At 34.9% G+C, this 18071-nt stretch overlaps 3 protein-coding genes and 1 non-coding gene across 7 annotated transcripts; 1 reads left to right on the top strand and 3 right to left on the bottom strand.

Annotated features, from left to right (window-relative positions):
* Positions 1–103: 103 nt before the first annotated feature.
* LOC145625170 (uncharacterized) lies at positions 104–4529 on the bottom strand. The gene is made up of 9 exons (XM_081678250.1): positions 4269–4529; positions 3134–3249; positions 2910–2963; positions 2798–2822; positions 2509–2631; positions 1555–1721; positions 1326–1395; positions 1030–1128; positions 104–396 (listed from the first exon to the last, which is right to left on the bottom strand). Exons 1-9 carry the CDS (start codon positions 4479–4481, stop codon positions 343–345), a joined length of 921 nt encoding a protein of 306 aa, XP_081534376.1. The 5' UTR covers positions 4482–4529; the 3' UTR covers positions 104–342.
* A 960-nt stretch (positions 4530–5489) lies between these two features.
* LOC145561576 (mitochondrial import receptor subunit TOM20-like) lies at positions 5490–9270 on the bottom strand. Its single transcript, XM_081621860.1, has 6 exons — positions 9030–9270; positions 8821–8899; positions 8365–8534; positions 8214–8261; positions 5989–6084; positions 5490–5910 (listed from the first exon to the last, which is right to left on the bottom strand). The coding sequence occupies exons 1-6, from the start codon at positions 9123–9125 to the stop codon at positions 5785–5787; spliced, it is 615 nt and encodes a 204-aa protein (XP_081477986.1). The 5' UTR covers positions 9126–9270; the 3' UTR covers positions 5490–5784.
* An 800-nt stretch (positions 9271–10070) lies between these two features.
* Positions 10071–17724, bottom strand: LOC145561530 (putative NOT transcription complex subunit VIP2). 4 transcript variants are annotated; one of them, XM_081621857.1, is made up of 14 exons: positions 17536–17678; positions 16371–16512; positions 15662–15770; positions 15400–15575; positions 14903–15287; positions 13914–14123; positions 13741–13839; positions 13101–13189; positions 12835–13020; positions 11103–11525; positions 10843–10895; positions 10701–10742; positions 10406–10550; positions 10071–10333 (listed from the first exon to the last, which is right to left on the bottom strand). In XM_081621857.1, the coding sequence occupies exons 3-14, from the start codon at positions 15762–15764 to the stop codon at positions 10274–10276; spliced, it is 1971 nt and encodes a 656-aa protein (XP_081477983.1). In that variant the 5' UTR covers positions 15765–15770; positions 16371–16512; positions 17536–17678; the 3' UTR covers positions 10071–10273. The 4 variants fall into 4 exon arrangements, with proteins under 4 accessions (XP_081477983.1, XP_081477985.1, XP_081477984.1 ...); XM_081621859.1 differs by having other exon boundaries at positions 16382–16512; XM_081621858.1 differs by having other exon boundaries at positions 16371–16536; positions 17536–17674.
* On the top strand, positions 15662–15742 carry LOC145566682 (small nucleolar RNA snoR35). Its single transcript, XR_014095472.1, has one exon. It is a non-coding gene; the product is annotated as a small nucleolar RNA snoR35 (small nucleolar RNA).
* Positions 17725–18071: the final 347 nt, after the last annotated feature.

The following is an 18071-nucleotide window of genomic DNA, read 5'->3' as shown; positions in this document are numbered from 1 at the left end:
AAGTGCAAACAGGACAGGGCTTGGATAAGACTTATTCAAGTACCAAGAAAACCTTAGACCAATTTGGCCAAGGTAAATTTACTTTTGCATTTGCAAAAATCTGTTGAAGTTAAGTTGCTGTATTCATAAGACAGATCCTCACTATACAGTATACCGGCATGTACAAATTTAAATTCGGCTGACGGAATTAGCTAATGCCTAAACTCAGATAGTACTCCGTACGAATGTTTATCATTATAACCATGGTGAACAAAATTTTTACACGAAAAAAAAAACAGTTTACTTCTGAATCTGTACAAAAGTTGTGAGCATTAATATGTTCAGATGCTTCAAGTAGCAGTGTCAGCCTCTAAGCACCTCCTCGTCTTCAGATACCATCCAAGGTTGTGGTGATCCCTGCAATCCATTAAACCAGTAAGTAAGAGTCTAGACCTTGATGAAAGACAATACAACCTTTCTTTGCTCCCAACTACAAGAATGCTTATGTGCTTTTGGGGTCCTAGCAGGTTTGACTTCCCAAAGCAACCTTAACATTCACAAGCATGCAGCAATTGACACAAACAGAAATTACACACTGATATACACGCATGGCTATGTGTTATGTCCATGTTCCATGATTCCGCAAGCTCATGTACTGGGACGAGACAATAGCAGATAATGATCAAAATCTTCAATTAGCCGCACATGTTATCCAGTAAGAGAGAATAAATATAGCTGAAACAAATATCAGCTGGGATTTATATAAATTATAATCACTGACAATCAAGAGTTTTAATTTGATACATGTCCTGAAAATTGAGAACGGTCCCCTGAGTTGATTTACCTATTTATTGTTAAAGATATAATTATAGCCTTATAGGAATCAACAAAAAGAGAAACACAGGATCACAAAATAAGTAAATAAATTCCCTGGAAACCTAAATCAAATTTCATCAACTGATGCAAAGATATTAAGATACCATTACGAATGCAAAATTAGGCTTGTTAACAAATGAAAGTACGTAGCTTGTTGCCACAAATTTAACATACCTTTCCCAAACGGATGATTTTTGGAACGCTGCCAGTCATGTCAACCACAGTAGATGGCTCAGCTATTCTAAGGCCAGCATCAACAATAAAATCAAGGCCCTGAGAAAGCACAAACAAAGGAGCTATTAGCGACACACGATATGACGATACTAATAGTGGCTCTTTTCCATACACCTCTGCAATCATACGTACTGCTATGTATTTATCATATATCCACTTCAGGACCCGGAAAAAAGTTTATTGCAACTTTTACTACAGCCTATATGAACTTTAATAAACTATATGAGAAATTATACCTCTTTTCCATACACCTCTGCAATCACAATGGGATCTAAAATCCACTGATCTTCTTTTGGAGCCTTAACACTGCAACAGGTATAATATGAGAACACAGACAGAAAGAATAACCAGGTCAGGGAAATCAAGATGCAGGAAGCCATTCAATTTTCTCGTAAGTATGGGTACACCAAAATCATCAGCACTCGTAATTTCAAAAGAGAAGAAATTTCAGAGGTCCAAACAAACCTGGTAGATATCAGAGGTGAATCTATTTTCTCAAGAATAGCCTTAGTTACAGGATCATCAGGTATACGAACACCTATGCTCTTCTTTGGTGTATATTTTATATTTCCCGGCTCATGATTGAGACATAGCTTCGGTAAATTTTTGCTTGCAGTTAAGATGAAAGTGTACTGCCACATGGAACATATCAGCCAAAAATGCAGACCTTTATGCAACAGAAGTTGAGGATGTTCAGACAGTGTTGGGCCAAAAGGGAAAGGAAATGAAATTTCTGAAACATATGAGTTAAGAATAGCTAAAACTTATTTGACATATGTAAGGTAACCCTTTGCTTTTTACCTATCATAAAGAGCAAACTTTTAAACTTAGAATCTTAAGAACTAAGCCTCATATAGACCGATAGTAATCATTATACTAGTTCATTTATGTTTGATGCTTTCAAATCTCCTACCTTTTGTTGTTTCATAAAGCCTTCTCCGATGAACTACCCTCAAAGTTGACTACAATGGCATTGACAGATAATAAGAAGGAAAAAATGAAAAGAAAAAGAATGCAGAATGGGAGGGATGAAAGAATAGGAATCAGAAATCAGGAATATGCTTCAAAATAGTATGATCTCCTGTGTCTCCAACAGCTTTCTCACATATGCATGCTATACAGACAACGTGGGCTGAAATTGTAACATACTGCACAAAGGCAGTTGTTATGTTATACTATTTGTATGTAGTATCAATGAGAGAGCTTAGTTGTTGGTGACCATACCCTCTCATCAGTCTCATGTTTAAAAAGTAAGAAAAGAAACAGAAACAGGGCATCCATATAGCATCGGTCATCAAACTGCAACCTTCAGGACGCTTTCTTAGGTTCACACCATACTCTAGCCTCTAAAGGAAAGATAATATATGGAAAGAGGAAAAACACCCAGTAGCAAAGATTAGTAAGTGACATCATACGTACAGGTCCAGGCAGGCATTGCTTCACAGCTCGAAAAATGTTAGGATGGCCAAGGCTATCACCACGAGGGAAGCCCATTGTATATACATCAATATCATGGAATGATCGACACAAAATGCTAAGTGGCTGCACGGACAACATAAGGTAAGTATCTTATGATCAAATTAATACACACACATACGTAAATCAATCCCAATTCTATAAAGCAACATTCAGCCCCAATGCAAATTAGCTATTTGCTGGACAGAGGACAATTAACACTTGTTCAGAAACTGTCACAAAAATGTCTCACCTTGGAAGTTTCAATATTCTTAATCCTGCAAAAGAAGCCAAATAAAGTCAATCAAAGAGGAAGAGATGTTGAGGAATTATCAACATTCAAATATAGAGGGGAAACGACATACCTCCTAAGACGCTCAATTGCAGAGGGATTATTCATATCACAGACAATTGCATACCTGAAATGTTTGAAAAGCACAAGACACATTAATGTAGAAGAAAAATAGGTACGTGCCATCAAATTCCAAACCGACATCACCTCTAGAACTACTAAATTCTTTAAGAAGCACATGCACAATAACAGTAAACCATCATTCTCAAAACACAAATGAGACGAAGAGCAGCATACACTGTGTCTGTGGGAATGACACCAACAGCTCCTTCCTTCAGCTGCTGAATAACAGGTTCCAGCTTCCAACTGTCTATTCCTGATGGATCAACTTCAACATAGAGCACGCCACCATCCTGGAAATTAGAAACTCTTTTCTTAATAAACATTTTAGTTGGAAGTACATCAAGGATTTGGCAATCTACCTAGAACAACATGGGGATCATGGAGGATAAAGATTTACTTCTCTCTTAAGTCTTAATTGCTATTGTCTAACAAATCCGTTCATATGCACAAGTCAAACAATTTGACACATATATCGTAGAGTAAAGGCACTAAGAGAGTGTATATATTAGGAGGAAAATATTTTCATTTATGTAAGAAAGGGAAGTCATATTTCCTTCTATTTGTTAATCCTTTCTTCTTCTTTCTCTCCTCTCACCCACCCTCCGTTTCCATAACAATTATAATCTATACTTCCTCCCCTAACTATTCTTGCAGGGAACCAAACAGAGGAAAAGTAATTTACAAGTGTTTTTTTCATGACAATTTGTTTCCATTGTAAATAATTCTTGTTCAAACCAAACGGAGCCTAACATTGTAAAACTTTAGCTTTAATATATAATGAGAATTATAGACAATTATCTCACCTTTTGCCAAAATTTCATTTTCTAGCGTCATAGAGTTAATCTCCTAGATTATGGTATTCAAAAGTTCAAAGCATATCAAGATATTAGATTTTGCATTTTACTTTTAGGCATTATTCAACTACGGTATGACTAATTGACTATATATCCACAATTTCAATTACAAATATTTAGAAATCAAATTTTATCAATAAACATAATCAAAACACAATTTTCAAGACTACAAATTCAATCATTACAACCGTATATTTCTTCAATTTAATCACGCTATTGTCAATTGACAAACGTTTCATCACTACCATGGAGATAAGTCAAGAATTTTCCTTCAATTTATTTCAAATTTTCAGAATTGCAACAAAGTCATTGTTATCTACAACACACAATTCAGATATTTTCGAGCACATAATTCCAAATTCAACACTTCAAAACAAAAATGAGAGCAAATTACAAAAACGATAAGAATTGAACTCCATAATCAAAGCCTAGAAGAAGAGAGAGAACAGGAGAACCTTCGAGAAGCGAGGAGTAGCGTATTTGAGACGCTTAGGGCTTCGTTTGACAGCTCTAACTTGGAAGCGGCAAGGAAGAGGTAGAAGTCGGCGGAAAGAGACATTTATGCAGCGGAGAGGAGAAAGAGAACGGCTGAAGGAGAGAGAAAGTGGTCGAGTAGAAGTGTAATCTCTTGAGAAATTAGCGCCGACTTTCATGGCGACTGCCGCCATTTTTGAGCTATCTCGAGCTCCTTGCGCCACGAAGTTAGTGAGAAAGAAAGGGGCAAAAAGTGGTAATTTTGGATTGTTCTAGTAGGAGGAGGAGAACAATAGAATATACGGAGTACTTAAATTCAATTGTAATGATAGTTGTAGTATGTTCTTTTATTTAAGTTGCTTATGGAATACGAAAATTGCTCTTTTCGTCTTTGAATAAAAGCTCTCATTTTTTTTACGGAGTAGCAAATTATGTATTCATCATAAATTACGACCCTGTTCACTTTATTTGATTTTTGCGGATTAAAATTAAGGTTTCAATAAACAATTCTTACTACTTTATGAAGTCTGAGTAACTAAGGCAATGCTTTGTATAAGAATGACCATACATGATTAGATACATACTTTGTAATCCGTATGATTTAAGTGGATTCATATTCATAACTTGTTTGGGAATTGTACTTGTCAAAAAAAAAAAATTGTTTGGGAATTGTAATATATGGTGATGTACAAAGTAGGAAAACTTACCCTTCACAATGATTAATTTTCACTTGGTTGAGGATATATGATGGGAACAAATTTATATTTCTGCAAAACTCACAATTGTTTCAACTCAATGTCGTGACTGGCATTTTAATTAGCAGTCAGTCAGTCACTAGATACACAAACCATGTCCTTTATACGTAGCATTTAAATAAATTATCCTGTTTTCCTTCTTTTGTTACTACTCCGTACATATTTTAAATAAACCAGGTCTCTTTCTCGAAAAAAAAAACAAAAAAAACCAGGTCTCTCTCCCTCTCCCACATCCTTTCATTCTACAATTGGGTAGACAATGGATGAGTGTGAGGTTGAGAGAAACGTCTTGAGTGTGCTCATGCAAAAACATGACATTACTAGAGTACCAGAATTTAAATTCTTTATCACTGTAGTTTACGAAGTAATTATTTAGCAAGCAAACAACTAAATAAGCTGGTGTGCAAGCTGATTAAACATTCAATAACACTGTAATCAAACAAACTGTGAAGCAAGTACTTATTTTGTATACTGATTAATGAAACATCGTACAATTTAGAATGGTCCGTATAACCAGTATAAATCAACGAAAATTCGACCTTGTAAGAAAACTCCAGTCACAAATAATTTTGAACTAAAGCTAACAAATATAGCTAAACTACAGCTAGACAATATATTTAATGACGACAAATGAACTGCAACCCTGAGAACTCTCAGGTGTATTCCACGCAAAAATCCAATCAATCTCAGCTGTCGGCCCCCAACTTCTTGACAAAACTTAGGCCACGCTAAAAAAAACAGATTACCTTGGCTGAGGAGGAACTTGGTTCTTCGCAAACCCTAACCACACCACAATACCAGCCGCAAGAATAACCCACCCCGCCACATCATATAAGAAATCATTGGATTTCTTCTTTTTGGTGGCACTCTGAGAAAGGAGAAATATCAATTAACAATTGGAAGATTAACACAGCAATAGTACACATCCAAAAACACAAAAAATTACCTTAGTGGAAGCAGAAGATGAAGCTCCGCCACCCATAGACTGTTGGCGTTGGCTAAACGCTTGTTGCTTGTGGATCTCAGCATGTAGCTCCGGAGCCTAAAGAAACGTTGTGCAATCCCATCAACAACATAATTCACAATAACTACATTATATAACAAGCAACATAATATAGATACACTTCCGTAGTTCTGTTCAACTAAATTATGAGAAAATAAGAGCAGAAAGGTACTCAAGTTTACTTCTACCGGTCTTTAATGAGATTACATTATTTTTACCAAACCTCATAATTATTCAATCCATATTGAATTAGTTCTATAAATTTAATGATTTTATCCATTTTTCCAATCAGTTCAGATCAGATAAGGTACTACTCCGGAGTACTATTTTAAAAAGTAAAATTCAAGTAAATAGAACACATCCCAAGAAGTAAAGCTGTGGAATTGCAGCATATCCAGCAGCTTTAAGAAACAGGCCACAATATCTCCTAAGCCTGCCAAAACATAACTTTCATTGTACCTTCATGCTTTCCGTACTTTTTCTTAAGTTAGTAAAAACATGATACTACAAAGTCTCCCCACATCACATCAACCATTTTTTTCACATCAACAGAACAGCAATTCCCACCATTAAAGTGGCCTCCATCTCAATACTCTCATCCTTTTATTCTGCCCCTACCCATTCTCAGTTATGAATTCTACGTTATTACCTGTTTAGTTCTATGTTATTAATCATTCTGATTGCACAACATTTATATCAAATAAATGCACAAGACAAATGGCCATTTGTTTCTTAATGAAATATTATTGATTTGAAATTATACATGGATATGGTTTTGTCTCATTGTGATAAACTTATCATAAAGGCTTCAATGGACAAGCTAAAAGTTCCAGGAGATTACAGAAGATATAGTACATAAAACAAACGGATTTTTTTACAAGTTTCTTATAGAAAGATTTTCAATAAATTACATTGAGGAAAACAAAAATATTATTAGCAGGACAACATCGACTTCAACATTAACCCAATGCCTCTGCAGGTCTCTTGTCAGGGTGGAACTGTGGAAGTAAGGACCTAAACACGACTGGACAATTTGGGAGATTTTGGAAATGGATATTATTTAGCCTTAAAACAGAAAAGGAAGTAGGTTGCAGTTGACCTTTGGAAAGCAACTTAATAGGATAAACCGATAAAATGTTCAGACACAGACTACATTTAGTCAAAAGCAAGCACGGAATATTCAAATTACCAAAAAATAATACCCAAAATACATACTTTCTCCATTTCTTTTAGTTGACATGTTTTGACTTTATGCACTATTCACACTACTAATGATTTTGCAAGTATCTAATTTCTATAATTTTTGCTAACATGTAACTTTAGATATTTGCAACAATACATATATAAATTTCAATTCCACTCCGGAGTAAAAAAAACACAATAGCTAAACCACAAATGAAAGTTTTTTTTTTATAGGATATCACCAAGGCCTAACCCTAGCAGCTCAAAGGAAATAAATACTTGATTTGAAAACATATTAAAAGTGGCTTGAGAGTCAACAAGTTCCTTCGAATACTCCCCATACATCATTAGAACACTTAACACCCACATAGAGCTAGTATCAGCTCTAAAACTTAACACTATTAGATAAGAATGTGAATATTAAAAAATTAAAGATTTAACAAAGCCACAACTCAAAAGTTATCGACTTGGAACACCAACAGTTTAAAAACACTAATAGGAAGAAAATCATTGTAAGGAAAAAAGTCAACTGGACAGGCCTTTTATTAAAAGCAATGGTGATAGAAGATAAGTTCAGCAAGCCTATACGCATGAATGCAAAATTTTGCAGATATTAAAAGAAATTCCAGTAATTCAACCAAGGTCTTAAGAATTAAATGGCACTAATTTATAACCCTTGATTTTGCACATACTAACTAATCGCTTCACAATTAATAATCCAAGCACTTAAACAAGGTCACATAGACAACCTAATCCAAACCATCAAAGATTTTAGTCACGATACATGACATTGGGTTCGTTTCTATGATTTCAAGTTACACAAGTCATTTTCGGGTTGAAATTCGTAACCTTAATTTGGGTTCAGGTTGGGTTACCTTTACCAGCCCTACTTTTACATAGAATCTTAAACAAGAAATCAAAGTTATTTTTCACCATCAAATATAATACAAAAAATAATTTCAATGAGCAAGATAAGAAAAATGTACCTTTGCAGAAACTTCCAAGGATTTCCTATACAAATCATTATTAGGATCCTAACAAAAAGAAAACATAATCTTTAGTGAAAGAATCTCACAACCAAAATCCAAATTCATAGAAACAAACCCATATCGAGTCGACGATAGTACAATGCTATACCTCATCAACAGCTTGTTGAAAGAAGTCAGCAGCCTTCTCAAAGTAAGGTCGAGCCTCATCAATGTCAGGAACCATAAAAGCATGTGTTGTATGAGCATTTGCCAAACACCACATTGTATCATGTTTTTTAGGATTAATCTCCAAAGCTTCCTCTAACCTCGACACCGCATCTACAATTCACCCAAAATCATCATAAAATTTTTACCCTTTTTTTAGGAAAAGACAAAATTTAATCCTTCACAAGAGCTCAAAAAATAAAAATAAATACCAATTAATTCAATAAACTATACAATAAGTTAAAATTCATATTATTTCAAACTGAATTCATAGCTGCATCCTAAATACTCACGAAAAAAGCCCCCAAAATCCCTCAGAAATTAATGAAAAACTGAATTAATTATTTTTTATATATAAAAAAATTCTGAAGTTTAAAAATCAGAAAGAAAATCAAAAAACCTGAAAGCATCTGCTTGGAGTCATCGGGAGTTTGAAATTGAGACAACTCAATCAAAGCTCCACCCCATCTCGTCAAATTCTGTAACAAAAAAATCAAAAACATAAAACATAAACAAATTCAGCAAAGAATAAAGATCTCAAAAATAAATTACTCGAATAAAATAAAATAAAATAAAAATAAATTGATTGAGAAGGGAACAATTGAATACATCAGCATCGAGAGGATTTTTAGTGTAGGCGGCTTCAGCGGATTTGCGAGCATGCTCGAAGAAGAGAAGACGATCGAAATCACTACCCATATCCATGACTTTGTCTGGTAATGGAGGTTTATTTTCTCTCTCCTGTTTTAGGGTTTGCGACTTTGAAGATTGGAATAAACGAGAAGAGAGAAGAAGAAAGAGGGAAAAACTTTAGGCGTAACTCGCAAGGGTTTTGTTGAGGGTTTTGGGTTTGGGAATTGGGACTTTGCTTTTGTTTATTTGGACTTGGTTCGTTTGTTACGGGGTTTAAAATTGCCTAAATTAGGTTAGTTCCCGTGTCATGCACGGTAATCTTTAATAATCTTTATTAAACCATCATTATAATTAGTTTATATATATATATTTGTGTTAAAGATATGTCAAACCTTTTTTTATTTTAAGTAATTAAATTTAATTACGAAATATAATGTTGGATAACGATTGGGAGTAGCTTGTACCAATACAACTCGATGCGATTATATTTATCTTTAAAAATATCTTATAAGAGTCATGGCATGCATGTCATACTCCAAATTATGTTCATGTCAATAGTAAAGATGTAATTTGCAATTGTATAAGCGAACATATTTCTCTACATGAGAGTCAACTCTTTTTCTCCTCGAGTCTTGGCATTTAGTCTTCGTTTGCTTAAGGTAGAAAATATTTACCTACAGAAGTGTTTTCTTGAATTTCCATTGTTTAGTTTGGTGTAGAGTAAGAACACAAACATCTTGAAAATCACAATTTCCATATGTTAAAAAAAATAATTTCCTTCGGTAAAAATTACCAAAACTACTTATTTATTCTACGCATCCCCGAGTTTTAAGAGAGATACTTAACATAAGGATGGTGAGAAAGATTCAAACAGTCATTACACAATGCAACCAATCATTTAAACAATAACTGATGTTCGACATACAACAATGAGTATGTATGTGACCGCATTTCCAACAACAGGATAGATCTGCATTTCTTCTATGCATAATTTTCTGAAACTGAAGATAACATGAGTAAATAAGAACTTTTTTTATAACTTTGGGATTCGATTACAATCTGATACAAGACTATTTGTTGAGGCCAAACTGAACTACAGCTGAAACAAGATCAGTTTTAAAATACTTTTAACTGTTAAATACAAGACTTGTAACAATGAACTATCTCATCTTCTAACAACTGTGCTAATAGTCAGGAGAATTTACATTCAACAAGTATAACTACTGCTGATGAAGGGTAGGTCTTTTCTCTATTAAGTCGTACTGAAGAACAAAGTTGTCCTGTAAATTGCAAGAAAACACATTAATACTCATTGTTATAACCAAAAATGGATTGTGATTATAAGACAGTACCTTTTTCTTTGTTTCCCATGTACTTGGATCGAAGGAGAGGTAAGACCCTCTCTCGTATGTAGGTGTCTTGACAAGAGGTTCCACACTGGAAAACCTTGATAACCACATCCGGAGCTCTTTATGATAGAACCATCCTCTTCTGCAACTGCAAACACAAGTAGAATTACCTTTCAGCAAAATCAGAAATTCAGGAAACATTGGATGAAAATTTGAAAAGGATACATAGCTTAAAACACGGAAGGGCTAGAGATTAAATGATGTGACACAAGGTCAGTCATTCGGTCAAAGAGCTTACAGTTCATTCGCTGCATATAACTGTGCTTCATCCTTCGGCATGCTGTGAAAAAAAATTGGAAGAAAAAAAAAAGGCACCATGGAGCAATGAGTTCAAGATGTAAAATCATAACAAAGGCATGACAAAAATAAGACAGCTCCACCTGTAAAAGATGTAGAACAAAGTCTCCATCTGAAACTTCATGAAGTAGAGATGCTGCACCAAAGCAAAAACTCACAATAAGTGAGCAAGTGACATGAGAAGTAGCAGGAATTACGTAATCATAGATTAAAAAATTAAAACCACATATACAACAACAACAACAAAAAATAATTTTTTTTGAAAAATCTAAAATATATTAATCAGACGAAACAGATTAATTCATCAGTAAACAAGAATAGCCCATCTCAAATAGCAGCTCACATTTAGGGATGGAGTGGATTCCACATTATAACAATCAGGAGTAACAAACTCTGGATCTCCCTTTACAGGTTTGTCAGACCAAGGGGAGCCAAACGTTTTGTGAAGGTCTTCAGAAGAGTTCAGATTCAAACCCAGCATTGTCAGGTCCATTCCCAGAGCAAGGGACGACAGATCAAGATCAGTCATCCTTACGATTTTCAACAAACCCAGCAATCCATATTTATCAGTCGCAGCTTGTGTAGCCTGATTAGACTTGATTCCCTGATCTCGAAACGTCGTGTCTGTCGTTGACATCTGCCGTAGATGGAACTGGGATGGACTTTGCTGTTGATATTGCTGCATTTTTTGGTCATATGAAGGCACACCGGACATTGCAGCTAAGTTGTTCATAGATCTCATGCCATTATCTGGAGGCCCGTTGCCCTGACAGAAATATTGAGACAAAGCACATTTGTCACTTTGTCAGATTGGGTGGAAAATCTCATCTGCAAAATCATTGAGTAAATTCTTTTCCCACTAGAACTTTTCCTTACAAAAATAAAATCATTGAGTGAATTCTTTTCCCACTTGATCTTTTCCTTACCCCCCCCCAAAAAAAAAAAACAAAAAAAACTACTCCCTCCGTTTTGAAATACTTGCTCCACTTTCCTTTTTCGTCTGTTTTTAAATACTTGCTTCATTTCCTTATTTGGAAAGTTTTTACAATATTAATTAATTTCTATTACTTAATAGACCCGCCATGATAATTTTTTTATTATTTTCATATTTTCTCTCCTCTAATTCTCTCCACTACTTTTGCTTTTTACAATTTTTTATTCTTCCACCTAACCTACTACCTTCATATTTTATTACTTTCTCCAATTTCTCCTAAAACTCCGCGCATGGAGAAATGGAGCAAGTATTTAAAAACAAAGGGAGTAATACGTATTATAACATTTATACAAGTTTCTCCTACACCCTTTGTACCCCTCAAATAAAGCAATCCTCTAAAACAAACACGCCCATAGTTTCAAAAAGGAAATCATCAAGACTTATTTTCCATGATACTACTAGATGAATCAACAATAACATCCCACGTTTTGCTTCAAATCATTGACTATCCCATCTACTATTCTAGTGTTCTTATGGTACCAACCTATAAATCTGTAACCATAACCACTATTGGCAATATGTTATCTACCTCATTAAATTTCACTAATATTTCTTTTTTTTTTTTTGAGGGAAAAAATTTAGCAATAATTAACAATACGTGTCTTGATCAGAGAAGATAAATGTTCCCTCCATTATTATTATTATTAATTTTCCATATTGATTTTCTCGTCTCGCATAATTTGACTATCAATATCTCTAAGTAAAAATTATAAAAAGTTGACATAAAAATTATATATTGACATTTGAGACAAATCACATAACAACATTTGAATTAGTAAGACTGTAAGAGAGTATGGTTAAAGTGAGAACTGTAAGTAGTACAGAAGTCTGAGGAAAAACTAAGGGAAAATATTTGAGGGAATACAAATCTTAAAATCATTAAATCTGCAATCTGAATTAACTTATGAAATCTAAGCAAGTGCCTTCAAGTACCTTCCAAGACACTTTAATGAGGTACAAGATGAAACAATAAGAACAGTAAGGAAATAATTTAGTATCTGACAACTTTGTGAGCAAGATACAGATTCTAGGGTGAAAACTAGTCTAGCAATGAAGTCTTTAATGCAACCAACAAGCAAACCTGTATATGATATGTCGAATTTGAAGATGAAAACATATCTGATCCGTGCAAATGCTGAAGGCCTTGATTATTTACAGTCACAAAAGAGTCGCTGCCACCACTGACTGACGGCATATGTTGTTGATGCTGCTGTGGGCGAGGTGATGGGTATGAACCACCCACAGTGAACCCAGAAGATCTTCCCATCTGGATATTACACCTTATGAGTGCAAGAAAAACTTATTAGGCAAAAAAAAGAGCCATTAAAGCGTTCACAAGATACATACTGAGAAATGCTGATTTTGCATCATAGACACACTGCTATCACGAAGTTGATCTTTTTGATGAAAGTCCATGCCATACTCAGAATTTTTTCCTGAAAAGAGTATTACCTTAATAAGATGTACAAAAAAGAGGTAATAATAATAATAATAATAATGGATTACAGACAACAGTTGCCAACACAATCACAGTTTCTGATAGCCTATCAACAAGCTTATCCTTTTTTCTTTTTTTTTTCTTTGAGGAAAAGCTTATCTTTAGCTTCCAGGTAATAATAATAGTATTGGACTCGTTTCTTTGAATAAGGCATGATTCAACTTTGACTTTTGGAGGACTGGGTGCGGTGGCAGTGACATTATTCAACAAGGAACTAAAAATTTACACCAAATAAATGATTTTTAACTTCTATAGTTCGACGCTTTGTTTGTTTCAAAACCCAATACAACAAATTAACTTTTTGGACAAAACTGACATTCCAAGAAACGAGTCCAATACTACTAATTGCATTCTCCAGCTCTAGGCTATGTCAACTCTTTAAAATGACAAAGATGCTAAAGAACACTTTTTAAGTGGACAAGGAAAAGAAACGGACAAAGGATACAATCCTTTTCAGTCCTTTCAGCACAAATAAAATTAAATACTAACCTTTTTGTCCCGGTAAAGCAGGAAAATCTTCACTCTGGATGCTAAATTCATGGTTCTGTTGACTTGCCGGACCACCAATACCTTGTTTTCTAATCGATCCTGTAATTATTTCTTGGAAGTCAAGCCAAATACCAAGCAAGAGCCAGAAATAACTTTCAAGACTCTCAGATTACCTATTTGTCCATGAGCCCCTCCAGCAGAATTAGGTCGACTTGTTAGCAGAGGAAAATCTTCCACACCAAAAGGTGAGTTACTATTGTTGTTCACTTCATTCAGCATTCCCATCGAGCTCAAATTATTAACAGCTTGGGCATGATTTTGAGATAAAGGACCTCCACCAGAAGCATAGGAGTTTCCAAGCATGGACATTACATGTGGTGATGCTGAAAGCAGATATGACTATTTTAATACCAATGCCAAATATACACAGCACTTAATGTAGATCCATTAACTATGATCCCCTAACTAAAGGAAAAATATTAGGGCTTGGAAGAGTTCGTGTTGATCTTACACTGCATTAGAGTTTTGGACCCAAAATAATTGAGGCTCTAATGAGACTCCATCACAAAACCAATGTCAAAGAATATAGTATATAATAACTCACCAGCTTCAACAAGTGTCAGCTAGAAGCCATCTATAACATCTATACCAGACATTCTTGTTTATATTATAAATGTATACAGCCAACATAGCTCATCAATGTGTTTGCTTTTGTGACAACAAAAATATCATTAATACATTGGTAAGATCAATGCCCTCGATTTTTCATAAGTTCAAAAGGTATTTAAATTATCTCAATGGTTCAAAAACCAAAACTTTCCTCAAGCCTCTAAAAACCATGCAAATATTTGTTCAATCGTTTCAAAGAGGTACTATAGTTTGCCTCTATGATCAAAACGTAGATCTAATGGTGAAGCACATTATCATAAACAACTTTACAAAAATATCATCAGTAAGGACAAAACTTATTAACTAATAGAACTGAGAGCCCTTTTTCAAGAGATGTCACTGTCACCAAAGTAACCTATATTCCAATGATACTAAGGATACATGACAGAATGTGACCAAGAAGACTAAAGCAAAAAGTGAGCTTGACTAAATATCAACTGGCAGCGTTGTGAATGCTTTCTTGATTAATAAGAACTTTAAATATTTATTATACCTTGTTGTTGAAGTCCACTATTCATTAATCTATTTGATCCTTGTAAACCTAAACTTCCAGAGCCGCTATTGGAACTCAAATTTAGACGAGATGCAAGACCAGGCATAGATAAAGTCCCACCAGAACTCCTACCAATGTAGCCAGATCCAGAGCCAGCCACATTTCCCATTGAAGTTGTTATTTGAGAACCTGCATTTCCCAGAAAAGGTGATAACCCAATGCCTGGAACACCACCACGGTTACCAATGGAAGCAGATGTTGGAAGTACCCCAGGAATCGAACCACCAACAGCATTTGTGCTATTATTATACACAGGACTTCCGATAACATTCATACCTCCTCTATTCGTAACTCCAGAATGGCCATGTGAGCTAACATGAGGAATCTGCATTGAGTAGTGACCATTACATTTCAAAACTCTCACTTCTAAGTTAAAGCAATCTTTTAGTTGGTTCGAATAACAGATGGTTCAGCTTTAAAAAAAAATATAAGAATACCTGAGAAAGACCCATAGGTAGATTATTAGACCCAAACCGTCCAGTAAGGAGGTTTCCAGTAGATTGTTGCATACTGCCTGGAGGTACATTTATTGTTTGATTCCTTGATGGAAGCGTACCAGCCATGTTAGGAACATTGTAGCTACCATGCATGTTGTGAAGCCCTTGAAGTGTTCCTGCAAGAAAAAACAATCCAATTGAACACATGAAGGCATGAACTGGGAAGAAACTCAAAAGCATGAAACTCGAAAGCTTTATTTACCAGTGTGATGAAAACCAGGGGAGCCAGCACCAGACTGGACAGAATAAGGTGAAGGAAAAGATCTTCCAGTGATATCTGGAATGTTTGAAGGTGATCCGTTCATAGATGACTGCAAATAGAACAATGCTACATTTTAACACCCCCGTAAATCAGGAAGAAGCTCACCAGGATAAGCAACAATACCAATCACCCAAATAACAAACTTCCTTGCCCACTGAGTGGGGTTGGACACAATCTACAGGGATTTATCGGCATTATCGCCATAAAAAGGGATTCAACAGAGAATGCTCCACTTAATCACAAACTCGAATTTCATGCTGGAAATAGACATCCTAAAAAATAGACATCTTAAAATAAACCTACTAAGGACGGGTATATCTATGTTATGATAAACATAATCTACATGAAATTAATTAAATCGTGAGATGCCCTTCTTGTACAAAAAAAGGAAATACAAAATGCATGCGACCCCATTGTCTAATTACTCTCGTGCATCATTCATCTCCCTTTCCCTTAATCAAAAATTTTAAGTTTCTTATAGCTCAGTACCTATGATGCCAGGTCCCAGGGCCTACAATCAAACTAAGCAATTCCAGTGCAAAGAAAAATTAAAGACATATCTACATACAATTTAAGAGGCAAGTCACCATAACCTAAATTTTTTTAAGCACAGCACAATGTCAAACAATAAATTTTATTTAATACATACATTCAGCAAACCTGACACTGTGAAATTTTATGTCATACAGGAAGCATTCCCAGCCTAGCAGCAATATCTCCTCGTTCAGCCTATTGCCAGTGAGAAAAAACTGGTTTCCACTTTCCAGATGCCTTTTCCCACACAGTAAGATCTATGATGTCATAAAGGAAATAAACTGGATGTATAATAGCCCATAGATCAGAGAAAGATAGATTAAAACAAAAGAGCAACCATGTTTAAGCAATCACATATTTTACAACATCAGGATCTTATTGCGCAGATGGTCTCAAGACTCTCAACAGTTTAAAATGTCTATAACTCTAAACCAAAAAACTTGAACATTCAAAAAAAAAAAAAAAAAAAAAAAAGACAAGTTAAGTAACAGAAATCACAACAACCCAACATGAATCCCATTGCAAGCAAGGTCTCAAGATCTTAGTATGTCCACAACCCAGCTCCCAATCACTTGAATCGAATAATACATTGATACGTGACATAGAAAAGAAAGACAGCAGCAACAACAACAATCACAACAACCCAACATGAATCCTAATGCAACTTTGCAAGTAGTCTCAAATGTTCAAATACTCTAAAACTGTACCTCTTAGAATTTCAACAAGCAAACCAAACAACCATGTATCAATGAAATTACATTGGTATTGAAACATTGCATCTAGACTATCAAAAAAACTAATAAAATTCAACATTCTAGCGCAAATGTGAGCAAAATTCTAGATAGAAAACACAGTCCCATACTACATAACCACATCTCTAGCCCAACTATTACAAAACAAAAAACTAGTTCAGGAAAAAAATTCCCATTTCTAGTGCTTCATGATCCATAAATAACATTAAGTTCGAAATTCCTCAACCCCATTAATATTCATATCACACAATTCTTATAAAATACTAAAAGATCATTTAGCTACCAACGAATTGTATGATAAAGAACGAATAATCGAACCAAAAAAAAACCCAGTTGAAGAATAACGACCTAAAATTTAAGAACAAAGGGAAAATCGAAAATTTTCAAAAACCCAGAAATCAAAACACCAAAACAACAAGTATAAATTCAATAAAACCCCAGAAAATCCAATACAAATTACAGAACAAAAATACAAGAATTATGCAAAATTTAGGTAAATAAACAAAGAATTAGAGCGTTGATGTAGACCTGGAAATCGGAGGAGAGAGAATCGAAAAATGGTGGAGGAGGTGGGAGAGTTGCGAGAGAAGCAGAAGGGTGGTTTTGGGAGGGAGGGTCAAAGAACATTTGACTAGAACAGTTTGTGAATGTATGAAGAAGGTGTGGGCCTATTGGTATAATTGTGTAGATAGTGATGACCGGCAGATGGAACTTGGAATATGAACCCACTCTCTATATCAAGGTTTCTATGAGAAATGCATTGAGATGAGATGGGGTTGGTTTTTTGGACGCATTCACGGCTCGATAAGAAAGGAGGGATCGAGTATCAACTGGTTTTGTGTGCGACATGTCACATGATATTTAGATGTGGTCACTTTTGAATAACTTTATATTTGCTCATTTGAATAAGATAACTCCATTTGTTTCAAGTAACCTCGATTCTATAATTCCGTACATTATATAGAATTCATCCTCCGTTCAAGTAGCTCTATTTGAACGTAAGCTTAGTCTACATTGGCCATTAATCAATTGATTGTCTTATATGTGAAGTGATCACACCGTCA

This window comes from Chenopodium album, chromosome 1 (genome assembly GCF_948465745.1).
Source record: "Chenopodium album chromosome 1, dcCheAlbu1.1, whole genome shotgun sequence".
Taxonomy (NCBI): Eukaryota; Viridiplantae; Streptophyta; class Magnoliopsida; order Caryophyllales; family Amaranthaceae; genus Chenopodium; species Chenopodium album.
The sequence above is the reverse complement of the archived record's forward strand: the minus strand, read 5'-3'. Positions and strand labels throughout refer to the sequence as shown.